The sequence below is a fragment of the Hyperolius riggenbachi genome, chromosome 4 (assembly GCF_040937935.1).
Source record: "Hyperolius riggenbachi isolate aHypRig1 chromosome 4, aHypRig1.pri, whole genome shotgun sequence".
NCBI classification, from domain to species: Eukaryota; Metazoa; Chordata; class Amphibia; order Anura; family Hyperoliidae; genus Hyperolius; species Hyperolius riggenbachi.
The window spans coordinates 157,314,198-157,335,781 of record NC_090649.1 but is presented as its reverse complement, the minus strand read 5'-3'; the positions used below and the strand labels follow the sequence as shown (position 1 = coordinate 157,335,781).

Here is a 21,584-nt window from a genome sequence, read left to right as displayed (position 1 = left end):
TGCTTGGTTACTCTGTTGTACTGGTCCAAGCCCTATCCCATAGAGCCATATCAATCCCTGCCATGTACTGAGGAGGACCAAAAGTTCAAAACAGGCTGTCTGCATGTGGGGTTGATGTGGCTCTGTAAAATTGAAAGCTATAGGCTTTCTATACACCAGCGGCTCTGGATGTAAGCCTGTCTTCAGGGGAATAAAGAGATAATTTCCATATTCAGTACCGGTGCATTTGGGTAACCTCAGGTGTTCACTTACAGCTGAATTAGCGCAAATATCTTCAGTTTTAAGAAGGCAGTCTAATGAACAAACAAAATCAATTGAAGAACATAGTGTAATGCGTTAGAATGGTAACCGGGTTAGGTGATGTCATCTTAGGGGGACTGATAGTCAGTGGAGACCATTTTTCCACTTCAATCTATGAAATAAGAGCTGCTTATGCATGATCTGTGATGGAGATGATTGCATCGCTCTCAAGTTAGTTGGAATGTGTTGAGTGGAAAGATTAAAGTGATTCTGGAAACCTCCGTTCTGCTGCTAATTTTGCAAATGACCGCTAAACTTACGGAGACATCACATCATCCAAAAACATGTTATTTTACTTCTAAAACTTGCATGCATATGCACATTCGCATGAAACCAGCAAGTGCCTGCTGTCAACTGTTGTAAATGTCTGCCTTCTCCCTGGCTGCCTCTGGACTCTGAGTGAAGATGGTTTTACTAGCTGAAACTTTCCAACACACCTGCCAGATTTTTCCGCAGGGGTTATTTTCCACAGCTTTCATTGGCGACGGAGTGACCAGGCTGCCATTTAAACCTGTGTGCTTCACATTTATCAGATGGGGCACATTTGATGTCTACAGGTAACTTCTGAATCTAATTTCCCACAAACCTGTGTTTTATTAAACTGTAATAGCCTAGCATGCAATTGCTTAGATGTTAATCTGGTATGCGGTGGGGAAAAAAAACGCCTGTCAAGTGTCTGTAGTTAGATCCAGTAGAAAGCAAATAGTGTTAGAAAGTATTTATGTGAACGTATAAGAAGTATATAAAAGGGCTATGTGGAATTTATTCAAGTTCCTTCCATTCGTGCTTCCTGCTGCTAGCTAGATGGATGGAACATTGTTATTAATTTTAAAGTTTGAGTTTCTTCTTTTAGTTCAGTTTCTATTTTTCTCCAGAGAACACACTTGGATCTGTACATTCTTTGAGGTAACATCTAGCGGAAAAACTAGAATCTCATTGTGATGTTCTTCTTTGGGACTTGTGTTCTTATGCTACCTCCCTCTGGCAGCTGGGTGAAAAATCTGACGTGTGGAAAATGATTGTTCAACAAAAGTTGGCTTGGTCTGAAAGTGCACATATGATTTTTTCATGCTTTTATTTTCATTTTTATGTTTTTATTTTCATTATTTGCTGGGGTAGACTCTGATTTCCCCAATTATAGACCAGATCAGAATCTTTTTTTTTTATTTGCCAAATACGACTAGGTTGTACCTGGAATTGGTTATAGCACAGACAGCAAACATACAAAACATACAGAACTTAAAGTAGGCGGTGAGTCAGTACACAAACAAAGCAAAAAGTTCTTTGTTGGTGACCATAATAAGAGTACCAGGAAGGCAGCAGCAGACCAGAAGACTGAAAACAAAAAAAGACTAAAAATAGCCTCTAGGGGGTTGCTTGATGGAGGGGGGCATGGAGAGCGTTCAGAAGTCTGATAGCAGATGGGAAAAATTAACTACTAATTACTACAGTGTGAAGAAGCTGAGATAGCAGTGATCGGCTGATAGTGGATCCAGTTTATTGCTTTGTTTTATCATCTGCCTGCATTGCTGCCCTGCAGATCCTCAGGGCCAGCTTTCAGTGAGTGATTCCTGTGGATTCTGGCTTTCACATAATCTGGACTTCCAGGGTCTTATAAAATGCAGGTTTAGCTAGGAGAGAACTGTTGAGGTGTCAACGCCATTCTGAAGAGGATCATTTATACAGTGGTGTGAATAACTATTTGCCCCCTTCCTGATTTCTTATTCTTTTGCATGTTTGTCACACTTAAATGTTTCTGCTCATTAAAAACCGTTAACTATTAGTCAAAGTTAACATAATTGAACACAAAATGCAGTTTTAAATGATGGTTTTTATTATTTAGTGAGAAAAAAAACTCAAAACCTACATGGCCTTGTGTGAAAAAGAAATTGCCCCCTGAACCTAATAACTGGTTGGGCCACCCTTAGCAGCAATAACTGCAATCAAGCGTTTGCCATAACTTGCAACGAGTCTTTTACAGCTCTCTGGAGGAATTTTGGCCCACTCATCTTTGCAGAATTGTCGTAATTCAGCTTTATTTGAGGGTTTTCTAGCATGAACCACCTTTTTAAGGTCATGCCACAACATCTCAATAGGATTCAGGTCAGGACTTTGACTAGGCCACTCCAAAGTCTTCATTTTGTATTACTTCTGCCATTCAGAGGTGGATTTGCTGGTGTGTTTTGGGTCATTGTCCTGCTGCAGCACCCAAGATCGCTTCAGCTTGAGTTGATGAACAGATGGCTGGACATTCTCCTTCAGGATTTTTTGATAGACGGTAGAATTCATGGTTCCATCTATCACAGCAAGCCTTCCAGGTCCTGAAGCAGCAAAACAACCCCAGACCATCACACTACCACCACCATATTTTACTGTTGGTATGATGTTCTTTTGCTGAAATGCTGTGGTACTTCTACGCCAGATGTAACGGGACACGCACCTTCCAAAAAGTTCAACTTTTGTCTTGTCGGTCCACAAGGTATTTTCCCAAAAGTCTTGGCAATCATTGAGATGTTTTTTTAGCAAAATTGAGACGAGTCTTAATGTTCTTTTTGCTTAAAAGTGGTTTGCGCCTTGGATATCTGCCGTGCAGGCCGTTTTTGCCCAGTCTCTTTCTTATGGTGGAGTCGTGAACACTGACCTTAATTGAGGCAAGTGAGGCCTGCAGTTCTTTAGATGTTGTCCTGGGGTCTTTTGTGGCCTCTCTGATGATTTTTTTTTTAATTTTGGTTGGCCGGCCACTCCTGGGAAGGTTCTTCACTGTTCCATGTTTTTTCCATTTGTGGATAATGGCTCTCACTGTGGTTCACTGGAGTCTCAAAGCTTTAGAAATGGCTTTATAACCTTTACCAGACTGATAGATCTCAATTACAGTACTTTGTTCTCATTTGTTCCTGAATTTCTTTGGATCTTGGCATGATGTCTAGCTTTTGAGGTGCTTTTGGTCTACTTCTCTGTGTCAGATACCTCCTATTTAAGTGATTTCTTGATTGAAACAGGTGTGGCAGTAATCAGGCCTGGGGGTGACTACAGAAATTGAACTCAGGTGTGATAAACCACAGTTAAGTTATTTTTGAACAAGGGGGGCAATCACTTTTTCACACAGGGCCATGTAGATTTGGATTTTTTTTACTCACTAAATAATAAAAACCGTCATTTAAAACTGCATTTTGTGTTCAATTATGTTATCTTTGACTAACAGTTAACGGTTTTTGATGAGCAGAAACATTTAAGTGTGACAAACATGCAAAAGAATAAGAAATCAGGAAGGGGGCAAATAGTTATTCACACCACTGTATATGGGATATAGTCAGCTTGTGTCATCTTCCTCCTGCTGCACTCCTGAGTGAAGCTCCCAATACAGCCTTGTGGATTACAAACAGTGATGTAGCGAACATCAAATTTTCAGTAAGCAAATGCAACTGTGTGTTCAGATGCTATGATCTGTTAGAACATATTGCTGGAAGGTACATTGTTCATTTTATCTTTTTTACTGGGTCTCCAGATCCAATAAAATTGCTTAGCATAATACTGCTGGTGGATGTGTATCACTGGAGGTTGTGGGTGTCACCAGAGTTGGACAAGAGCAGGACCCATGTAACACAGCTACACCTACAGGTGCACTACACTCATAATTTCCTATAAATTCAAAATCACTTCCTGGACAGCAGTAGCATAGTCCACGTGCCAGTCTAGACAGCCGCCAATAAGTAGACTGGCAGGCAGTTTTGTATAGGTCCATACAAGCTAGCTCCTTTGAAAAGAACAAAGGAACATTTTAGAGTCTTCTATTAAGATATGTACAAGTCCAAAACCAGTCAGTAAGTGATTCAGAGCTGTCAGATAATAATACCAACTGTAAGTGATAGTGACATAGGAGGCAATAATTTACACTTGCGGATGCCTGGGCCTTGTTATGCTCCTTCTACCAAAATGTCAGAACCTAATTTTATTTATTCTGTTGCCCTGGTCTTAACCACTTGAGGACCGTGGGCTTTAACCCCCTTAAAGGAGTATGTAAGTTCTGAGTTCAGCCCTACTGCCACAATTCTGGTGTTTTGCTTGAGTCTTCTGGAGACCATATGCTGGGATTATTGCTGTTGCCACATCATCAGAACCCGCCACCACAGGTGTCTAGACTTTATTTGTAGCACACTTGATGCCAAAACATCAGACCAAAACATCAGAACCTGCTGTTGCCATGGGTGTCTGATGTTATTTACTGTATTCGGTTGCCTAGGTCTTGAGGGGCAATGTCCTGGGACCACTCCCGCTGTCTCTATTTATGTCTCTACTGCTGCCACTTATGCTGTTATACTTGGTACAGCTGGAGTTTTGTGGGCTATGCCTAGCTATTTTTACAAATTAAGGGTGCCTCGTCCTGGGTCTGTTGCTACTGTAATCAAATACAGTAAATGTTTTGCTTTATTAGGGCCGTGACTCCAAGGGGTTAACCTACCAAATAATTAAAAATGCTGCTGCTATGTTACTGCCAAATATCTGTTAGGGCCTGGATCAAATATTGTCCTGCTACAAACTGTCTAAAAGTCTAGCGCAACTACTGGTATCTTAGCAGGATCCCAACTATAAGAGTATCTCTTATATAATAGCCCAAAGTTGTTTATGGTGTCTTACTGGCAGTTTTGTGCCAAGAAAGGGCTCTACCTATAAGGTATCATATTAAAAATGTCGAAAAATAATGAAGGGTATGTTACTACTAATTCTGTACCTAAACTGAACCCTAACTATATGAGGTCCAGCTACTAAAGAGCCCAAAAAATTATTTTTGCTGCTGATGTCTTATGGTCCATACTCACAGGCGGCAAAAGTGGCCTGTCGCCAGCACACGTGAGCGTGTGGGCGACAGGCCGGCGACAGCTCCTCGCCAGGTCCCTCCGCGTACACACGCGGAAGAGGGACCAGCGGCGCGACGGAAGCTGTCGCCGACGTTCCTCCTTCCCACGCCGGAAGCTATGCGTAGCTCAATGGAGGTTGCTGTTGCTAGTCCGCGTACTCACGCGGACTAGCGACAGCTGCGGCGGAGTTGCGGCGGCGACTGTCGCCAGGCGATTGAACATTTCAATCGCCTGGCGACATCAGCGACGGGCGACAGTTCGGGGTGCGCGCGGCCCATACTCATGGGCGACCTGTCGCGAGTATGGGCCATTACCTCCACTTTTTAGCTTGATGCAGCGCAGTGCTACGTACACATTAATTCCCCCCCCCCCCCCTCCTCTCTCTCCCATGCCTGCTTGAACAGAGATTTTCCAACATGTCTGGTCAACTTTAAATAGATTTCAAACAGATTTGATCAAAGTGATGGAGTTGTCCTTACAAAAAATACATATGGGCAGCTGAAGGATCTCACATCAGAATGACAAAAAAACGGGGGTGTCTTCCTGGCAATTTATTTTTTACTTTATCAGGGCATTGACTATGAAGGGCCCTGCCAACAATTTAAAATGGGCACTGACTGTAAGAGATCATAATTCCTTACAGAATGTTACTGCTTCAAAATACTCAAGGAGAGAGGTACCAGTAAGCATGGTGCTGTAATATTTTCTTACAATCTTTTCTGTTTCTGTTTTTTTTTTTTTTTTGCTGGCAATTGTCAAAAAGAAACAAGACCGCTATTGCACCGTGAGAACAAACCAATCACATGAAATTGTGGCGAAGCGCATATACACAGTGTAAAAATATTAAAATTGCAGTGTGTTTGTGATTGTAATTTTCATTGAAAAGGGACCCTTAAAGGACTTCCAAGGTGAAGTACTGGGGATTCTTCTAGCCCCAAGCAGCAGTCTCAGTCCCTCGCTGTAGCTCCGGGTGGTCCTCTGTGTCCCCGCTGGCTGTCCGCAATGATGGCGACCCACCGGTGCTTTGGCTCTTCTGCATCTGCGCAGCCACGTCATCTGTGCCTGCGCACAACTACTGTGCAGGCGCAGAATGCGGCAGATGACGTGGACGAGCATGCACAAGTTCTCGCGCAGGCGCAGAGGAGCCAAACCCTCCAGTGGGTCTCAATCATTGCGGGCGGCCAGCGGGTACACCAAGGACCACCGGAGCTACTAAGAGGGCTGCTCGGGGCTGGAAGAAGCCCCAGGTGAGTAAAAAATAGATTTTTTGCTTTGCCTCGGCAGTGCTTTAAAGAGGAACTGTAGCAAAAATAACATAATTAATAAAATTGCTTTTTTTTTTTTTTTTTTTTTTTAACAATATTCATTTATAGATCATTTAGTCTGTATTTCTTTCCTCTCTGATTTACATTCTGAAATGTATTACTGGTGGGGACATCTTTAGTTCTGCCAGGTGATCTCTGTGGAATGTTCGCTTAAGAAAGGTTTATGCACAGAGGGAGATACTGCTTGCTTGGCAGTTGGAAAAAGCTGTTATTTCTAGCAATGCAATGAGATTCACAAACAGAAAACTGACAGGACCATGATCATGACATCACACTGTGGGAGGGGGTTCACCATAATAGCAGCCATACAGAGCCCCCTGATGATACTTGAAAAGGTAAAGCGTTCTCATGGGAAAGGAGGTTTCAGCTACTAGGAATGAAGTTAAAGTGACACTGAACAAAAAAAATGTGATATCATGAATTATACGTGTAGTACGGATATTTGATAGAACATTAGAAGTAAAGAAAAGTGTCTAATATTTCCATTTTCTGTTATATACTGTAGCTTTTTTTTATAACATTGCATCATTTTGTAATATTTGCAGTTTACAAACAACACTGCATTTTTAACTATGAAACAGAGCAGAGCTAATGACCCTTTGAACTTCCCTGCAGTAAAATCTTATCTGAAGTTATCTTGCACTGTTTCATTGAAGTAGAAGTGCTTCAGAAAATAACACTGCTCTCTGACTAAATTAGTCAGAGAGCTCAGAGAAGCTCTTTCCCACAAGTGAAGTTTCTTAACTCTTCCTGTACTGGAAACCATATGAGACTCCTATCTGTGCTATTAATGATTTATTTCTTAACTGTACTACACACACAAATCATTATATAAGTTTATTTTCACTTCAGATTCCCTTTAAATCCTTGGCTAAAGTTCCTATTTAGGGTTAGGCTTCAGCAAGGGGTTTTCCATGAAGTGGGGTGGATAGGGTTACTCATAAGGAAGGAGGAGGGAACTAGAGACAACCAACTGATGGAATACCACACACCTGATAAACTATATCTACGGCCTCAACTACATGTACTGTATGCTTTGAGTTTTGCAGACAGGCTGAATTATACTATTTTCTTGCAGCCATAGTGACAGACCACTGTTTGTGGATTTATACTCTCCAATTTTTAATTTTTGCTTCTTTATTTCCTTGTTCATTCAGTGCATTATTCATGCAGGTCTGTGTGTTCACAGCTGCAGGAAACTTATTATGCTAAATTAAAGCTCGGCTCATGTACACATAGCTATTTCAGTCTGGTCAGCCAGTGCAAAGGAAAAAATAAGCCATGTTTAGAAATGGTTTCTGAAATCTTTGCAATGCTTATGCTTGGCCTGGAAGAGATTCTATTTATTCTTTCTACAAAAGCAGGACTTTGTTTTAGCACAAACGTCTCACTCTGGACAAACAAACATTGAGCATAGGATTAAATAATTCATCATAATACGCTGCCTACAGTGGAAACTGCATGTTAAAATGAGCAGCGTCCAGTCTCCACTATGCCAATGTGTGTCTTGCAGTGATGTGAGTACGCATCCCAATCATGGCATGGCTATTGGGATTCGGGTGTGTGCTGCAGGCATGCGAGTTGGACAGGAAGCCTAGTGATGGAATAGGCAGCATTTCATCCCTCAAATTGCTTGCGGGGAAATGCTGTGGATTCTGCAGCAGTGGGAATAGGCCCTAGTACTACAAGCGGAAGTGAAAATGCACAATGCCAGAGCAGCAGAATCTGCTGTATCTGTTTAGTGAGGGTTTTAAATGGTTCATTATGTCAGTCTCTGGCAGCTCTCTGTACCTGCACTTATTACATTTTCTGCTCAGTAAAATGTTTTGTGCTTCTTTGGTAGGCAAATTTTGTACCAGTGTTGTACTTGTGCCATCATCTTTATTCTCACATCCAGCCTGGAAATAACCGTTCCTGCACATCTGATGTGAACAGCTAAGGGCTCGTTTCCACTGTAGCGGTGCGGAATCGCCTGGATTCCACCGCTGAAGAAATCGCATGCGGCTGCGTTTCCCCATGCGGATTTCCCCGCGATTTCGCATGGCAAGGAGCCAGGCGAATTTAACCATGTCACTGCCTGTGTAAAGTTCCATTGCCTTTCATGCGAAATCGCATGCGAAATCGCGGGGAAATCCTCATGACAAAGCCACATGCGATTTCCCTATTGAATGCATTAGCGGCGATTCGCCCGCATTCCTGCCGCACGCGAAATCTGACGACCCTGTCGTGCAGATTTTTCCCGCACTGAAAAACGCCGCCGCACACGTGAAAACAGCCCCATCCACTAACATTGAGTATGCGAATCCGCATGCAGTGCCCGCATGCGGATTCGCTATAGTGGAAACGAGCCCTAAAGCAGACACTATAGTGTATATTTGCTTGTGCTTCTCCCCTGACAGAAGGTTGTTTACATTGACTCATTGGGCCCGATCCAATTCACTTTTTCTCCTATGTTTTCCCCTAGGAGATAATTTTCATCTTCTGTTTAAAGTAACTTTTCAGCAATCTGCAATTGAAAAAGTAACAAACAGTAGGTGGAAAAAATTACTGCAAAAATTATTCTGAGCATTTCCTTGCTGGCTGGTGGCGTTAAAGGCATTTTATTGATAAGGTGTGAAATATCACCTAGAAGAAAAAGTGAATTGGATCAGGTCCATTGACTGGGAAGTCCTTAAAGTGTACAAGAGACAAAAAAAAAGACTTTTTATACATACCTGGGGCTTCTTCCAGCCCCATGCACAAGGATTGCTCCCATGCTGCTGTCCTCCGCTGCCTGCAGCTCCGGTTCCGGGTCCCGTAACTTCCTCCAGCCGCTGCCAGTCTGCGCAAGAGGAACAGCGCTCTCTACGAATCTCCCTGCCAGCTGCCTCTCTTGCGCAAACTGGCCACAGCTGGAGGAAGTTACGGGACCCGGTACTGGAGCTGCAGGCAGTGGAGGACAGCGGCGTGCGAATGATCCGTGCGGATGGGGCTGGAGGAAGCCCCATGTATGTATAAAACTTTTTTTTTTCCTCGTCTCTGGTTTCCTTTAACTATAGAGAATTTTGAGCGGTGAAGGAAATGCATTTCTACCGAATGTTACTGTGTAAGTACCGTAAATAAAAAAAAATGTGTGGTACATTTACAGATAACCAGATAATTCATGGTGACCCTAGACGCAGAGTTCCCCAACCCTGTCCTCAAGGCCCACCAACAGTGCATTTTTTGCAGAAAACCACAGACATGCACAGGTGAGGTAATCAGTGTCTCAGCAGAGCTGATTAACTACCTCTGTGGATTTCCACAAAACATGCACTGTTGGTGGCCCTTGAGGACAGGGTTGGGGATCACTGATCTAAAGCCACTATGAGAGTAAAGGGGGGCTAAAAAAAAGACTGAAAGTTCTGTTACTAAAAAAGTATTGCTAAATATAAATTTAAGTGAAGAATTGTGGTTTCCCATAATGCATCACTCCTAAATATGCAAATATCTCTTTATTCCCCGGAAATCCAGAACCGCTGATGTATAGTGAGCCAATAGCTTCGAGGTTTTAGTGAGCCACACCAATCCAACAGGCACACCGACTGTTTTTGACTTTCTGGCCCTCATCAGTGGTCCTGATCAGTGCATGGTATGGATTGAACTTTCTCTATGGTACAGGAATGTTTGTGAGGAGAGCACAATTGTGCTTTGTGTTTGCTACAGAGTACCTGAGTTCAGGTACACTGTAGAGTCTGGAAGGTACTAGATGTTTGCCTTTGTCTTTAATACGCAACGCGTACGATCGCACGCCATCTGCGCTACTGTGCATTGCGCTACAGATCCCATTCACTACAGTGAATGGGATCTGCGCTGCGATTCCCAAAAATGCATGCAGTAGCGTGATAGCACATCGTGCTGCTGCGCAGCGCATATGATGGGAACGGTAGAAGGGCTGTCTGTGCCCTTCTACCGTTCTTGTGTGTCGCACACTAAGCGCGCTGCCAAAATGCGCACAGCAGCGCACATAGTCTCAACGAGGCCTAAGGCACTTTTTTCAAACTCGAGTCCTCAAGGGCCGTATCCATGCCAGGATGGACTGAGAAATGGAGAAATGTGTTCTACTTGTTGAACCTCAACTTTCCTGATTCATTCCCATCAATTCATTTGAGCTGTGCTAAAAATGTGTGAAGACCTTGTCCCTTCAAGGACTGGATTTCAATATCTGTGCGCTAAACCCTTTCATTTGGCCCAGGAAGTATCTACAAGTTTGGCCCTATGTTAACTAGAGCTTTTAAAAAATATGTCACTGAGACCTCTCATCCTGGTGTCCTCAAACCAGTGAGAGTTCGTTTATTGACCTGAGGTGTTCTCCAGAGTTTGTGGTCGACAGGAAATGTTCCAGGTCGTTGTCTTGCTGGTCTCTATTCATTGTAAGCCCAATATTGTGGAGAATAACAAAGAAAGCTGCAGTCAACTTCTACTGCCTGAACATACACTGGAGCAAAATCTCCTTGGCGTATAAAGGACATATGTTGGCCTTTAAATCCAGTGGAAGAATGTTTCATACATTAACCACTCATAATTATTTGGTCTTATGGGCAATTGTCATAATATTGATAATTGTCTGCTAAAATAGTAGACCACAAATACTCATGGATGCACCAGCTGTTTTGGCGAGTCCCAGAGCCAGTGGCGTAGCTAGGTAAGACAGCGCCCATGGCAAATACTAAAATTGCACCCCTACCCCCCCCCCCCCCCCCCACTCCACCCCGCACACAACACACAATCAATTGCATCCTGCCTAACCTTTTTAGACAGGGTAACCCCTTCATGCATTCAGAACACACAGGCACACACAAATACCAGAATGTAACAGTCACTATGAAATAAATGAGGCTATCCTTCTGATCCTCTGCCTCTAATACTTTAAGGCAGGGAACATACTTGACTGTTTTCATATGCGTTTTCTACACAGAAGAACTCATGTTAATCAAAGGGCTAGTTCACACTTAAGGGGCCCATACACTGGTTGATTTCAGCCATCGATCGATCGACTCTATAGAATAGATCGATAGATTAGAAATCAATCAAATTCCCCATTCGATCAATTTGCGGACAATTTTTATCGATTTCAATCGATTTGATCTATCTGACAGGATGGAAAATCTAGGTTGATCTGTTGCTGGCAGCAGAAAGATGGCCCATAGAGTTGCATTGGATCTAATGGTCCAAAATCGCATTTAGATCGATTTCCAATAGATTTCATTCTGAAAGCTATTGGAAATCTGTTCCTAGTGTGTGGCACACATCAGATAGATTCCTGTTAGATTGGACTTGACAGGCATCTGCCAGAAATCTATCTGATGGTGGAATCTGCTGCAAATCTATAAGTGTATGGCCACCTTTCGTGTGTTTTTCTTGCACAGAAAAAAACCTGACATTCTGCATGATAATTCTGCACATTTTGTGTCTGTTTTCTGTATCAATTACATTAGCTGTTGTGAAAAAAACGCACATGTTTTTCTGCATAGAAACACACTATGGGCTTGATTCACAAAGCGGTGCTAACTGTTAGCACGCCTGTGAAAACCGCGTTTAAACGAGCTTTTTGCGCGCAAAACTTTACACGTGCAAAACTTTATGCGCGTAAAACTTTACATGTGCAAAACTTTATGCGTGTAAAACTTTACGAGCGCACTGCACAGAGCTCAGGGCGCTCCGCGCGAAGTGCCCATTAAAGCCTATGGCACTTAGCGCGCGCATAGGACTTTGCGTGCGTAAAGCTTTGCGCGTGGTACTTAGCGAGCGATCTTATTGAGAAAACCGGTGCTAATCTACTTAGCACCCTGGTTAGCGCGCCTAAAGACTTTAGACGTGCTAAGTAGGTTAGCACCGCATAGTGAATCAAGCCCTTGGTGTGCAGAAAATGTACGAAGAAAAAGGCGAGCTGAAAACTGAAAGACAAGTGTGATTCCTGCCTAAGCCATAGACCCAGAACAAGCATGCAGATCAAATGTCTATGACACATCTGACAAGATTAGCTTCATGCTTGTTTCAGGTGTGTGATTTAGACCCTAGTGACCGGAAAGATCAGCACGATTTCCATGCAACTGGTATTGTTTAAAAGGAAATAAATATGGCAGTCACCATTCTCATATGAATGAAAGCAATGAAACATTTGCAGCAACGATTATAACATAATAAAAGCCTGACAACCTATTAAATATCAGTAGATATATACTGAGCTAGAATATAATGCATTTTAACTATTGAGGTACACTGTACAAGAGAGGAGTTAAAACTGGCCACAGATATTCCAGCAGGGTAATGGTTAAAGTGCAGAGAGTGTCATAAATAAAAGTAAGTAAACAGAACACTGAGATAAGGCTGAGGAATGTGTGAATGACACAGAGGAGAATGAATAGGAGATCCTGTAACCTCCAGACCAAAAGCATCTGCTGCTATCTCAGGGCACTGAGACATGAGCTGTGTTATGGTGGCCATACATGGTACAATTTTTCATTTTTTTTCGATTAGATAATTTAGTTCAATTATTCTGTTACATCGAATATAAAGATTTTTCCATCATGTCCGATCAGATTTTTTTTTCCAAAAAACGGGATAATCGTTCGAATTTCTTGATCGAAAAAAAAAATATTTTCTACTTTCATTCGATTCAATCATTTAGATCGAAAAAACAGGAAAATCGAACGTTTTTATTGTATCGTGAATGGGCACCATTAGGGAGAGTAGGAAAAGTTTGGAGCTCACCTCTCAATAGCTTCTAATGTAGATATATGACAAAGACTGAGACGGCCAGGCTGCTGGAGGTTGCTGGATGATTGTTACTCCCTTAGACTCAGGAATGCTGTCAGCAGAACTGCGCCCCCCCCCCCCCACCCCTGTTGTTTGAAGAGGGAGGTCGCCTGGGGCAAGTGCCATGCCTGCACTCTTCCAGATACGCGTCTGCCCAGAGCACCCTGAAAGATCATTTCGGGGTGATAAATGCCTGCATTATTGCAGTATGTATTGGCCTAAGTTTTTCACAAGCAGCATATACTTTGGTGAACAATCCTCTTAGATGTTACTGCCAAATGAATACCTGTTAAGTAAATGTGTCCTTCCGCAGAATGCTCCAGTGACACATTTCAATGTAGGAGGCTGCAGAGCAATGCAGAGACTTTGCTCCATATTAGAGTCCGGTCAGGCACTGCTGACACACTCTGTCCATAGTACGTCTCAGTTCCTATTATGGCCCATTCTGTCCATAGTATGACAAATCATGACAAGCTCTCTGTTGCACATTTTCACCAAAGCTTTTGAATTCCTGATAGTCTTACACAATGTACTGAGAAACAGATGAGGGTGAAATGATGCGTTTTCATCAGCTCCTTTCATGTAAAGAAAGCCCAGCATTTCATTTAGGCTTTCCAGACTGTAATCATTTGTCCATAATCTCCCTTATGAGAAACGTCCAGTGAATGAGAATCTCATTATCTCTCGGAATACTTGCACGTGTTCTTTATCACATCTGTACAGTAGTTGCAAACAGGACTTTTTTTTAGATTATTTTTCCAATGAAATGTTTGTGTCTTTTTCCAGAGTCAGTGAGTGATGTGAGTTTAACGTTGATTAGCGTTTAAAGAACAATACCTTTTTTATTGGTTTCCCACTAAAGAATGCTTGTGACTTAATTCATTTTCCACCCACATTCCATCTTGACTTCACAATAGACTGAGGAATATATAGCCCTGTCACATAACACAATACTAAATTCACATAGCTATAATCATTTATTAAAAACAATGGCCTCTAGCTGCATATCACTTATACTTGGCAGACTACATTGCCTCTCTTTTACTGAATGGATTCCATTGTGGTCTGCCGGCTTATATGTTTCTATAAGAATGCATGCAATATTTCTCTGCTGTTGATGGTAAGCGTGGCTATAAAAGTAAGACGTGTCTGCATAATCTAGTTCCAACAGGCAACTGACACACATGGAATACAAACACGTACTCTTCAATAGTTACTCACTTCTTCCAGCAGGCCCGGATTTACTTCACAGGATCCTATAGGCACAGATAAATGTCTCCTTCCATGACTTACAAACTCACCAAACTCGCAGCTGTCAATTCTTTCTTACTTCACTTGCCTGTCATAGGTGCCCCTTAGTATTAGGTAGCCGGAAGTTGCCTCAATATTAAGTAGCTAGAGGAGCCACCAAGTATTAGGTAGCTAGAGGAAATTCAGTAGCTAGAGGTGTCCCTGACTGAAGGGAGATCTCGCTACTGGAATACCGACAATAGGGTGAGTAAGCTCTCATCTACACGCTCATCAGGACTCTGCATAGGGAAGGAGGGAGGGAGGAGCTCGAGGAGGGGAGTGAGCTGCATTGCCATCATCAGGCGCCTGTAGGCACATGCCTACAGTGCATTATGGTAAATCCAGCCCTGCCAAGGTATCTTCAACAGGGGAGGGGTTGCACCTACAGGCAGAAAAAAAACTGTAGCCTTAAACCCCACCTGTGTATATGTGACTTGCCCTGTAACCTAGCTGGTAAACCAGACAGGTTTTCTTTTTAAAATTTAATGGAACTTAGTTGTCACATACATGGATAGCATGGGTTTTTCATGCTGAAAGCAAACCTGAAGTGAAAGTAAACGTATGAGATAATTAATTGTATGTGCAGTACAGATAACAAATAGAACATTGGTAGCAAGGAAAAAAGTCTCATGTTGTTTTCTAGTACAGGAAGGGTTAAAACACTTGAGTTGTTATCTATGCAAAAGAGCTTCTCTGAGCTAATCGACCAACTTGGTCAAACTCAGGGCTGGTGCACACCAAGCTGGTTCTGAGCGTTTTTTAAAACACTTGCGGGTTGAAAACCGCTTGGCTAATGTATTGCAATGGGATGGTACACACCAGAGCGGTTCGTTTCTTCCCCAAACGCGGGTCCTGCAGCATTTTTGTGGATTTCTGAGGCGTTTCTGTCCCAATGTAAAGTATGGAAAAGCGCTACATCAGAGCGATTTTCCAATCATTTTTGTTACGCTAGTGGTTTTTGGTGTGCACTGGCCCTTGATTCCATTTTGAAATCGATTTATGACAGGTCCGATCTGATCTCCGATTTCCTATTTCTGATTTTGTATAAAAGTGATCTGAAAATCAATTAGAAAAATGGTTGGAGATCAGATCGGACCTGTCTGAAATAATCTATTTGACCGTCAATCTAACGGAAAATTGCATCATGTGTACCAGGCATTAAACAGCCAAGAATCATTGAGAGATGGCTTGAGATAAAGTTTTACTGCAGGAAAGATCAAAGGATCATTAGCTATGCTCTGTTTGACAGCATAAAATACAGAGTGTGGTTTCTAAACTGCAAATATGACATAATGATGCAATGCTATAACTAAAACTATATAACTAAAAAATAAAAATATGAGACTCTTTTGTTTGCTACTAGTGCTTTATTAATTATCCGTACTACACACACAATTCAATCTCATAAGTTTATTTTTGCTTCAGTGTCACTTTAACAGAACCTGTGCAATGTTACTGCATCAAAGTGTGTTGAAGCCTCAGTTAAGTTACATTTTTATTATGCACTAGTTGACCTAAGCCTGTTTAAAAACGGACTCTAGGTCTGTCACCACTGCCACATGTCAGCATGCTTGTTCGCACACACGCCTGGCCGGCCCCCTGGCCCGTTCTGCTCCTGTCCCAACGGCTGTCTGTGCGGCTCATGCGCAGTAGCGCAAACGTACGGACACAGGGACAGGAGTGTACGCAGGGACACGGGGATTATAATACAGGATTTAGTAGAATATCATTGTATACATTTTTTTTGCAAAGATAAAAGGAAAAGCATGTACTGATGATAGATGCTGTAACAGTCCCCCTATAGTCACATGAGCATGGGGGGGGAGTGATTGACCTGTCAGCTGTAGCCGACTGACAGACCACCATTGCTTCAGACTGATTGGAAGGGAGAATCTAGTGTGTAGGCAGCTTGAGAATTCTAAGGAAGCAATGAGGGGCTGTGAATTCTTACAAATGCTTTTTAATGCACAATGGCTGTTTAACAATGTGCCTGCATTTGGCCTATGTGATACTGTAAAATGTCCAAATCCATAGGCAGACTATATATCTCTGTTGCATGAAATGTGCTTTCGTGGTTGATTAAAGTGACAGCTTGCCATTGAACAGATATGCATCCTTGGGGTTCTCCAGAGCAGCTTACAGTCTCTTCTGGAGAGGAGAGGTGAGGGAAAGAAGCAAGATAGACTTTGCCACGAAATACAATAGCACAGCCAGTCGCTCAAGAGGAAGTGACAGAGGGAGAGGCATCCCTGACAGGACAGTTGTTTTGGGAGATGTTACTGTAGTGTAGTGAGCGGGCGGCCCGGGTGTCCGGAGGGTCAGCAGGCAGCCGGGTGTGCGGCGGGTCAGCGGGCGGCCGGGTGTGCGGGAGGCGGGCTCGCGGGTGGCTTGTGCGTGCGCCGAGAAACACAGACCTAGAGCCCGTTTTTAAACAGGCTTAGTTCTACTAGTTGATATATGAAGTTCTAACATATTCCGTGGTGGTTCCACAACATATACTCAAAGAAACATTGGAACTCCATAACAATGTTGGAGGGGATGTTTTTTAAGCAACTGTAAAATTCTATGATGTGGCCATTTTAGATATAAATACAATACTTTTTTGTGGGAATCCACTTACCATCATAGGTGGCAAGTTCTCATTTTCTATAAGATCTGTGACATAATTGTTTTAATTTTTAAAGTGGGAAAAAACTCTGACGTAATATTCAATAAAAATGTGTTTTCCTATTTTATTACTCATACAGTTATCATATTTACTTTTGTGCACAAGTAATATTGTCTGTCTACAAATTCCTAATGTATAGTTTATCTGCTCTGAAAGCTGACATTGCATTTTATTGCATAGCTGCTGTATTTATATATTAAAATGCATCTAGTGATCACTTCTCAGTTACACACATACTAGAAGCAGTAAGAGATCAATTTCTGCAATTTGCTAATGTTTACTAAATGTATCTGACAAAGGGATGTAATTAAAAGATATTGTTATCACCTCTTCAGATGCAACCAGAAACTGACCACTGTAGCAAGGAGCTTTCCACTGAAGAACAACGTGCTGTATTAAACTGTTTGAATACTGTTCTGCTACAACTGTTTTGTGGTAGTAGAGTTTATGCTGTAAATAATATTTTAGGGCTGGTGCACACCAGAGCGGTTCTGTAGCGTTTTTAAATACAATTGGGGATAGAAAAACGCTTGGCAAATTTGTATTTCAATGGGCTTGTGCACACCAGAGCGGTTTGTTTTTTCCACAAACGCAAACTTGGGGGCTGCAGCATTTTTTAGATTTCTGAGGCGTTTCTGCCTCGATGTTAAGGTATAGGAAAGTGGAAAATCGCTCTGAAAAACGCTAGATCATAGCGGTTTTCCAAGCATTTTTGTTACAGAAGCTGTTCAGTAACAGATTGTACTGTAACAAAAAATGACATCTGCTACACAAAAACACTCCAAAAAACACTAGGAATGTTTAGAAAACCTCTCGTAACATGCCTACAATCGCTCTGAAAATCTGCTTCAAAAACCTCTAGCGTTTTGTGGATCTGCTATTGGTTTTTGGTGTGTAAAGGCCCTTAGAGCAAAGAGGAAATGCTGTATGTCATAACCTTTAACTACACAGTTTTAGCTGAATGAATGTACCATAAGTGTGTTATAACAGAATGCAATATGACCTGACGTCTTTAATTCCCATACGTATTACTTAAGCCAAGCAGAAATCGTGGCATCCAACAGGTGGGACTTCCGTTGGCATCAGTTCTCAGCAGTCCATATTAACACTTCCTACTGTTCAGGCGTATGAGTAAAGCCGCCCTTTCTTCAGGGAAAAGCAATTTGTAATCTGATGGTGTATTTAGAGAAACCAAACCACTAATTATAACGGTTTTCTTTCACACAGACTTACAGCAACAGTTGGAAACATTGGAGCTGAATTTCCAGAATGTAACTAAAGAAATGCAACACCACAAGGACATTTCCATGTAAGCTGCTTTTCTTTTCTCTTCATAAACAAACACATCGCATTAGCAGCACTGCTCTCTATTCCTGACAACAGGCAGCCAGCAAGCTGACTCACAGACATCCGTTACTTGTGAAAGGAATACCAGATGATGCTCTCAGCTCTCCAACCGTCACTCAGGGAATGTCTATCATGTGTTTGCCTTTTAAGTAGCTTCAGTTTTGCTTCAGTCAGACCACTGAGGCCTCTTTCACAGGGGCGGCTTAATTATTCGCTTGTCAGGCAGGTCAGCCTCCCATCTGACCAAGCCTCTTTTAACTGCAATTTAGTGTAGCCAAATGGCAGCGTTTGTAGCCACAGGCATGTCAGAGCGTGACACAGAGTGCCGTTACTTGGCAGCAAAACGCCATCATGTTGTGTGTGAGTGCAGGTACACTCAAATGTGACTGCATGCATTGGCCGCTCCAGCATTACCCCTACCAAGTGCTAGCAGGGACACAGGTGTACAGGAGCAGGTGGTGAGTACACTGCATTCAGCCTCCCCTGTGAAAGAGGGCATAAAGTAAATCTGAGATGAATGGGAGAAAAGGATTTTTACTTTCCTGGAGCCTCCTTCAGCCCCCTGTAGTCTATCGGCTCCCTCCCTGTCCTTGCGCTCCCCTCCTTTGTGCCACTGTGAAGTCTGGGATCCTGATGGGTTGTGGGACACTGCGCATGCGCTGTTCCAGGCCACGCTCCATACATTGTTCTCCCATAGACAGGAGCCTCCCACACAAACACAGTTACAGTCTTAAAGTGCACCTGAGCCGAAGCTCGGTTAATCAACATTAGATATGGTACTTATCTAAAGAGAGGGAAGCCTCAGTATCCTATTGAGGTTCCCCTTGGTGGTCTGCTGTCGCCGTCACTGAGGGCGGCCCTCACGAATGCATTGTCGCTAAACCTAACGGGGCTGCGGGGCTTCTCTTCTATTGCTGTTATGGCTTTATCTACACCCTCTCTAATTTCCTAACACCGTATATAATAAAACCCCTGTTTCTGTGCGTTCTGTCCCTATGTGTGTGTGTCCCTGCATTTGCGCTACTGCACATGTGCCGCAGGGACAGCATGGGACAGGTAAGGGGGCCGGCCGGGTGTGTGTGTGCGTGCGGCAGGTGTGCGTGCGCGCGGCAGTCCGGTACACACTTGCGCTATGGCATGTGGCGGCGATGACAGACCTAGAGCCCATTTTTAAACTAGCTAAGGTCACTAGTCTCTTTATATTATTTGCCTGTGTCTCTGTGTCCTGCTTTGTCCCTGTGTCAGTGCTTTTTTGCTCTGCACATGTGCAGGGAGGGATGCAAAGACACTCAAGAGAGCTGGGGGGAATGACGGACGGCAGAGGAGGACGGGTCCCGAAGGGGGGCGGGCCTGTGAGTGCACGGCATGCGTAAGTGGGTGTGCGCGCGGTGGGTGTGTGCGCGGGCGGCCACAGCCTAGCCTTTTTAAACGGACCTTAGGCCTAGTTATATTATAAACTTGTTTGTCCAATGGATACTTATGCGAAAAACCCTACTTTTTATAGAGAGTTGCAAATGTATAGCATACAGTAGGTTAATATGTTTAACAATTAATGGCAAAAAGTACATGTATTTCCACATTAGACCAGGGATGTATGATGATTATTGGTATTTTTTATTTATTTATTTTGTCTGTAAGGTCATCCTCCTGATGCCTTTTGTTGCTGAAGTTGCTTTTGATCATTAGCTTATAATTACCCCAGACAGATGGATACACATTGTAGTGAGCTGAGTGAGACATATCCACTTTCCAGGTATACGTCTGCTATTATTTGTACAATTAAATATTTAAGTCAGACTACCCCAACACAGCTTTACTGTTGTGGAGCATGAAGAAGGATAAAAATCATCAGTATCACTACAGGGCAGATTTCAATCCACTTCCTGTGATGTCACCAGGATCAGTATTACTACAGAGGAAATTTCAGTCCACTCCCTGTGATGTCACCAGGATCAGTATCACTACAGAGGAAATTTCAGTCCACTTCCTGTGATGTCACCCAGATCAGTATAACTACAGAGGAAATTTCAGTCTACTTCCTGTGATGTTACCAGGATCTATTAGTGAGGAAATAAGTGTCAGGAAGAGTTATTTTTAATTGCTATGTGAAATCTTTCCAATGGTGGCAGAAAACATTTCAAATGTTGGAAAGTCTGCTTCCCTTACCTATTAAACAACCACTCTGGAAAACTATTGTAACATTTAAAATGCACATGTATTAGTTGTAAATTTCTCCCAGAGTAAAATGCACTATACATTATTTCTCCCTATGTAGATATCACTAGGGAGCAGAAATAATGTGGTAGACTGACAGATTTTGGTCTAATCCATCTCTTGGGGGAATCTCAGGAATTATTTTATTTTCAAAAGCACTCCCTAGATGGCAGCTGCCAGAATAGTGTGCACAAGAGCACACTGGCTTTCTAGCACCATTGTCCTTTCCAGGGAGTGCACTTGAAAAAAATAAAGAAAATTCTGATTCCCCCATGAAGAGATGGACTAGTCCAAAACGATTTTTACTAGCTACTTTAAGTGAGAGGTAAAAAAAAAAATAATGTATAGTTAATTTTATGCCGGGAGGAATGTAAAACTAATACACCTGTAATTCAAATTTTACAAATGATCATAATATGTTTACATTAAAAAATAATGAAATGTGTTGGATTGAGTTCTACTGTAATACAGGGTTTCAAAAGCAGCTTACCATGAGTTAAATAAGTAGGCAAACTTTGTATTTAGCAGGCAAACTGATCTGTACATATATAAACTGTAGGGCTGTTGCGTTTTGCGATTTGCACTGTGTTGGGCTCAATCGAAACGCAGGAAAAATGCAGCAAAACGGCAACTGCCTTGTTAGGAAATTGTAAATGCAAATGCATTCCCATGATTCCAGTTGTATCTTTACTGTACTCACATTTGGAAAATCGCAAGTCTTTTCGAAAACAAAACGGAATGCAGCCAGTGTGAAACGGCCCGATCAGTCACCATAAGATTCTGTTTCTGTTCAGTTAGTCATGCATT

The 21,584-nt window shown here is 42.5% G+C and overlaps 1 protein-coding gene across 3 annotated transcripts in view; it reads left to right on the top strand.

The window, feature by feature from the left end:
• The window catches only part of LEKR1 (leucine, glutamate and lysine rich 1), a 319,504-nt gene that overhangs the window by 136,586 nt on the left and 161,334 nt on the right, over nt 1-21,584 (top strand). For all 3 annotated transcript variants that reach the window (XM_068280847.1, XM_068280848.1, XM_068280846.1), the window contains exon 7: nt 18,444-18,525. In XM_068280847.1, the coding sequence (XP_068136948.1) occupies nt 18,444-18,525 (82 nt within the window). The remainder of the gene's footprint in view (nt 1-18,443; nt 18,526-21,584) is intronic.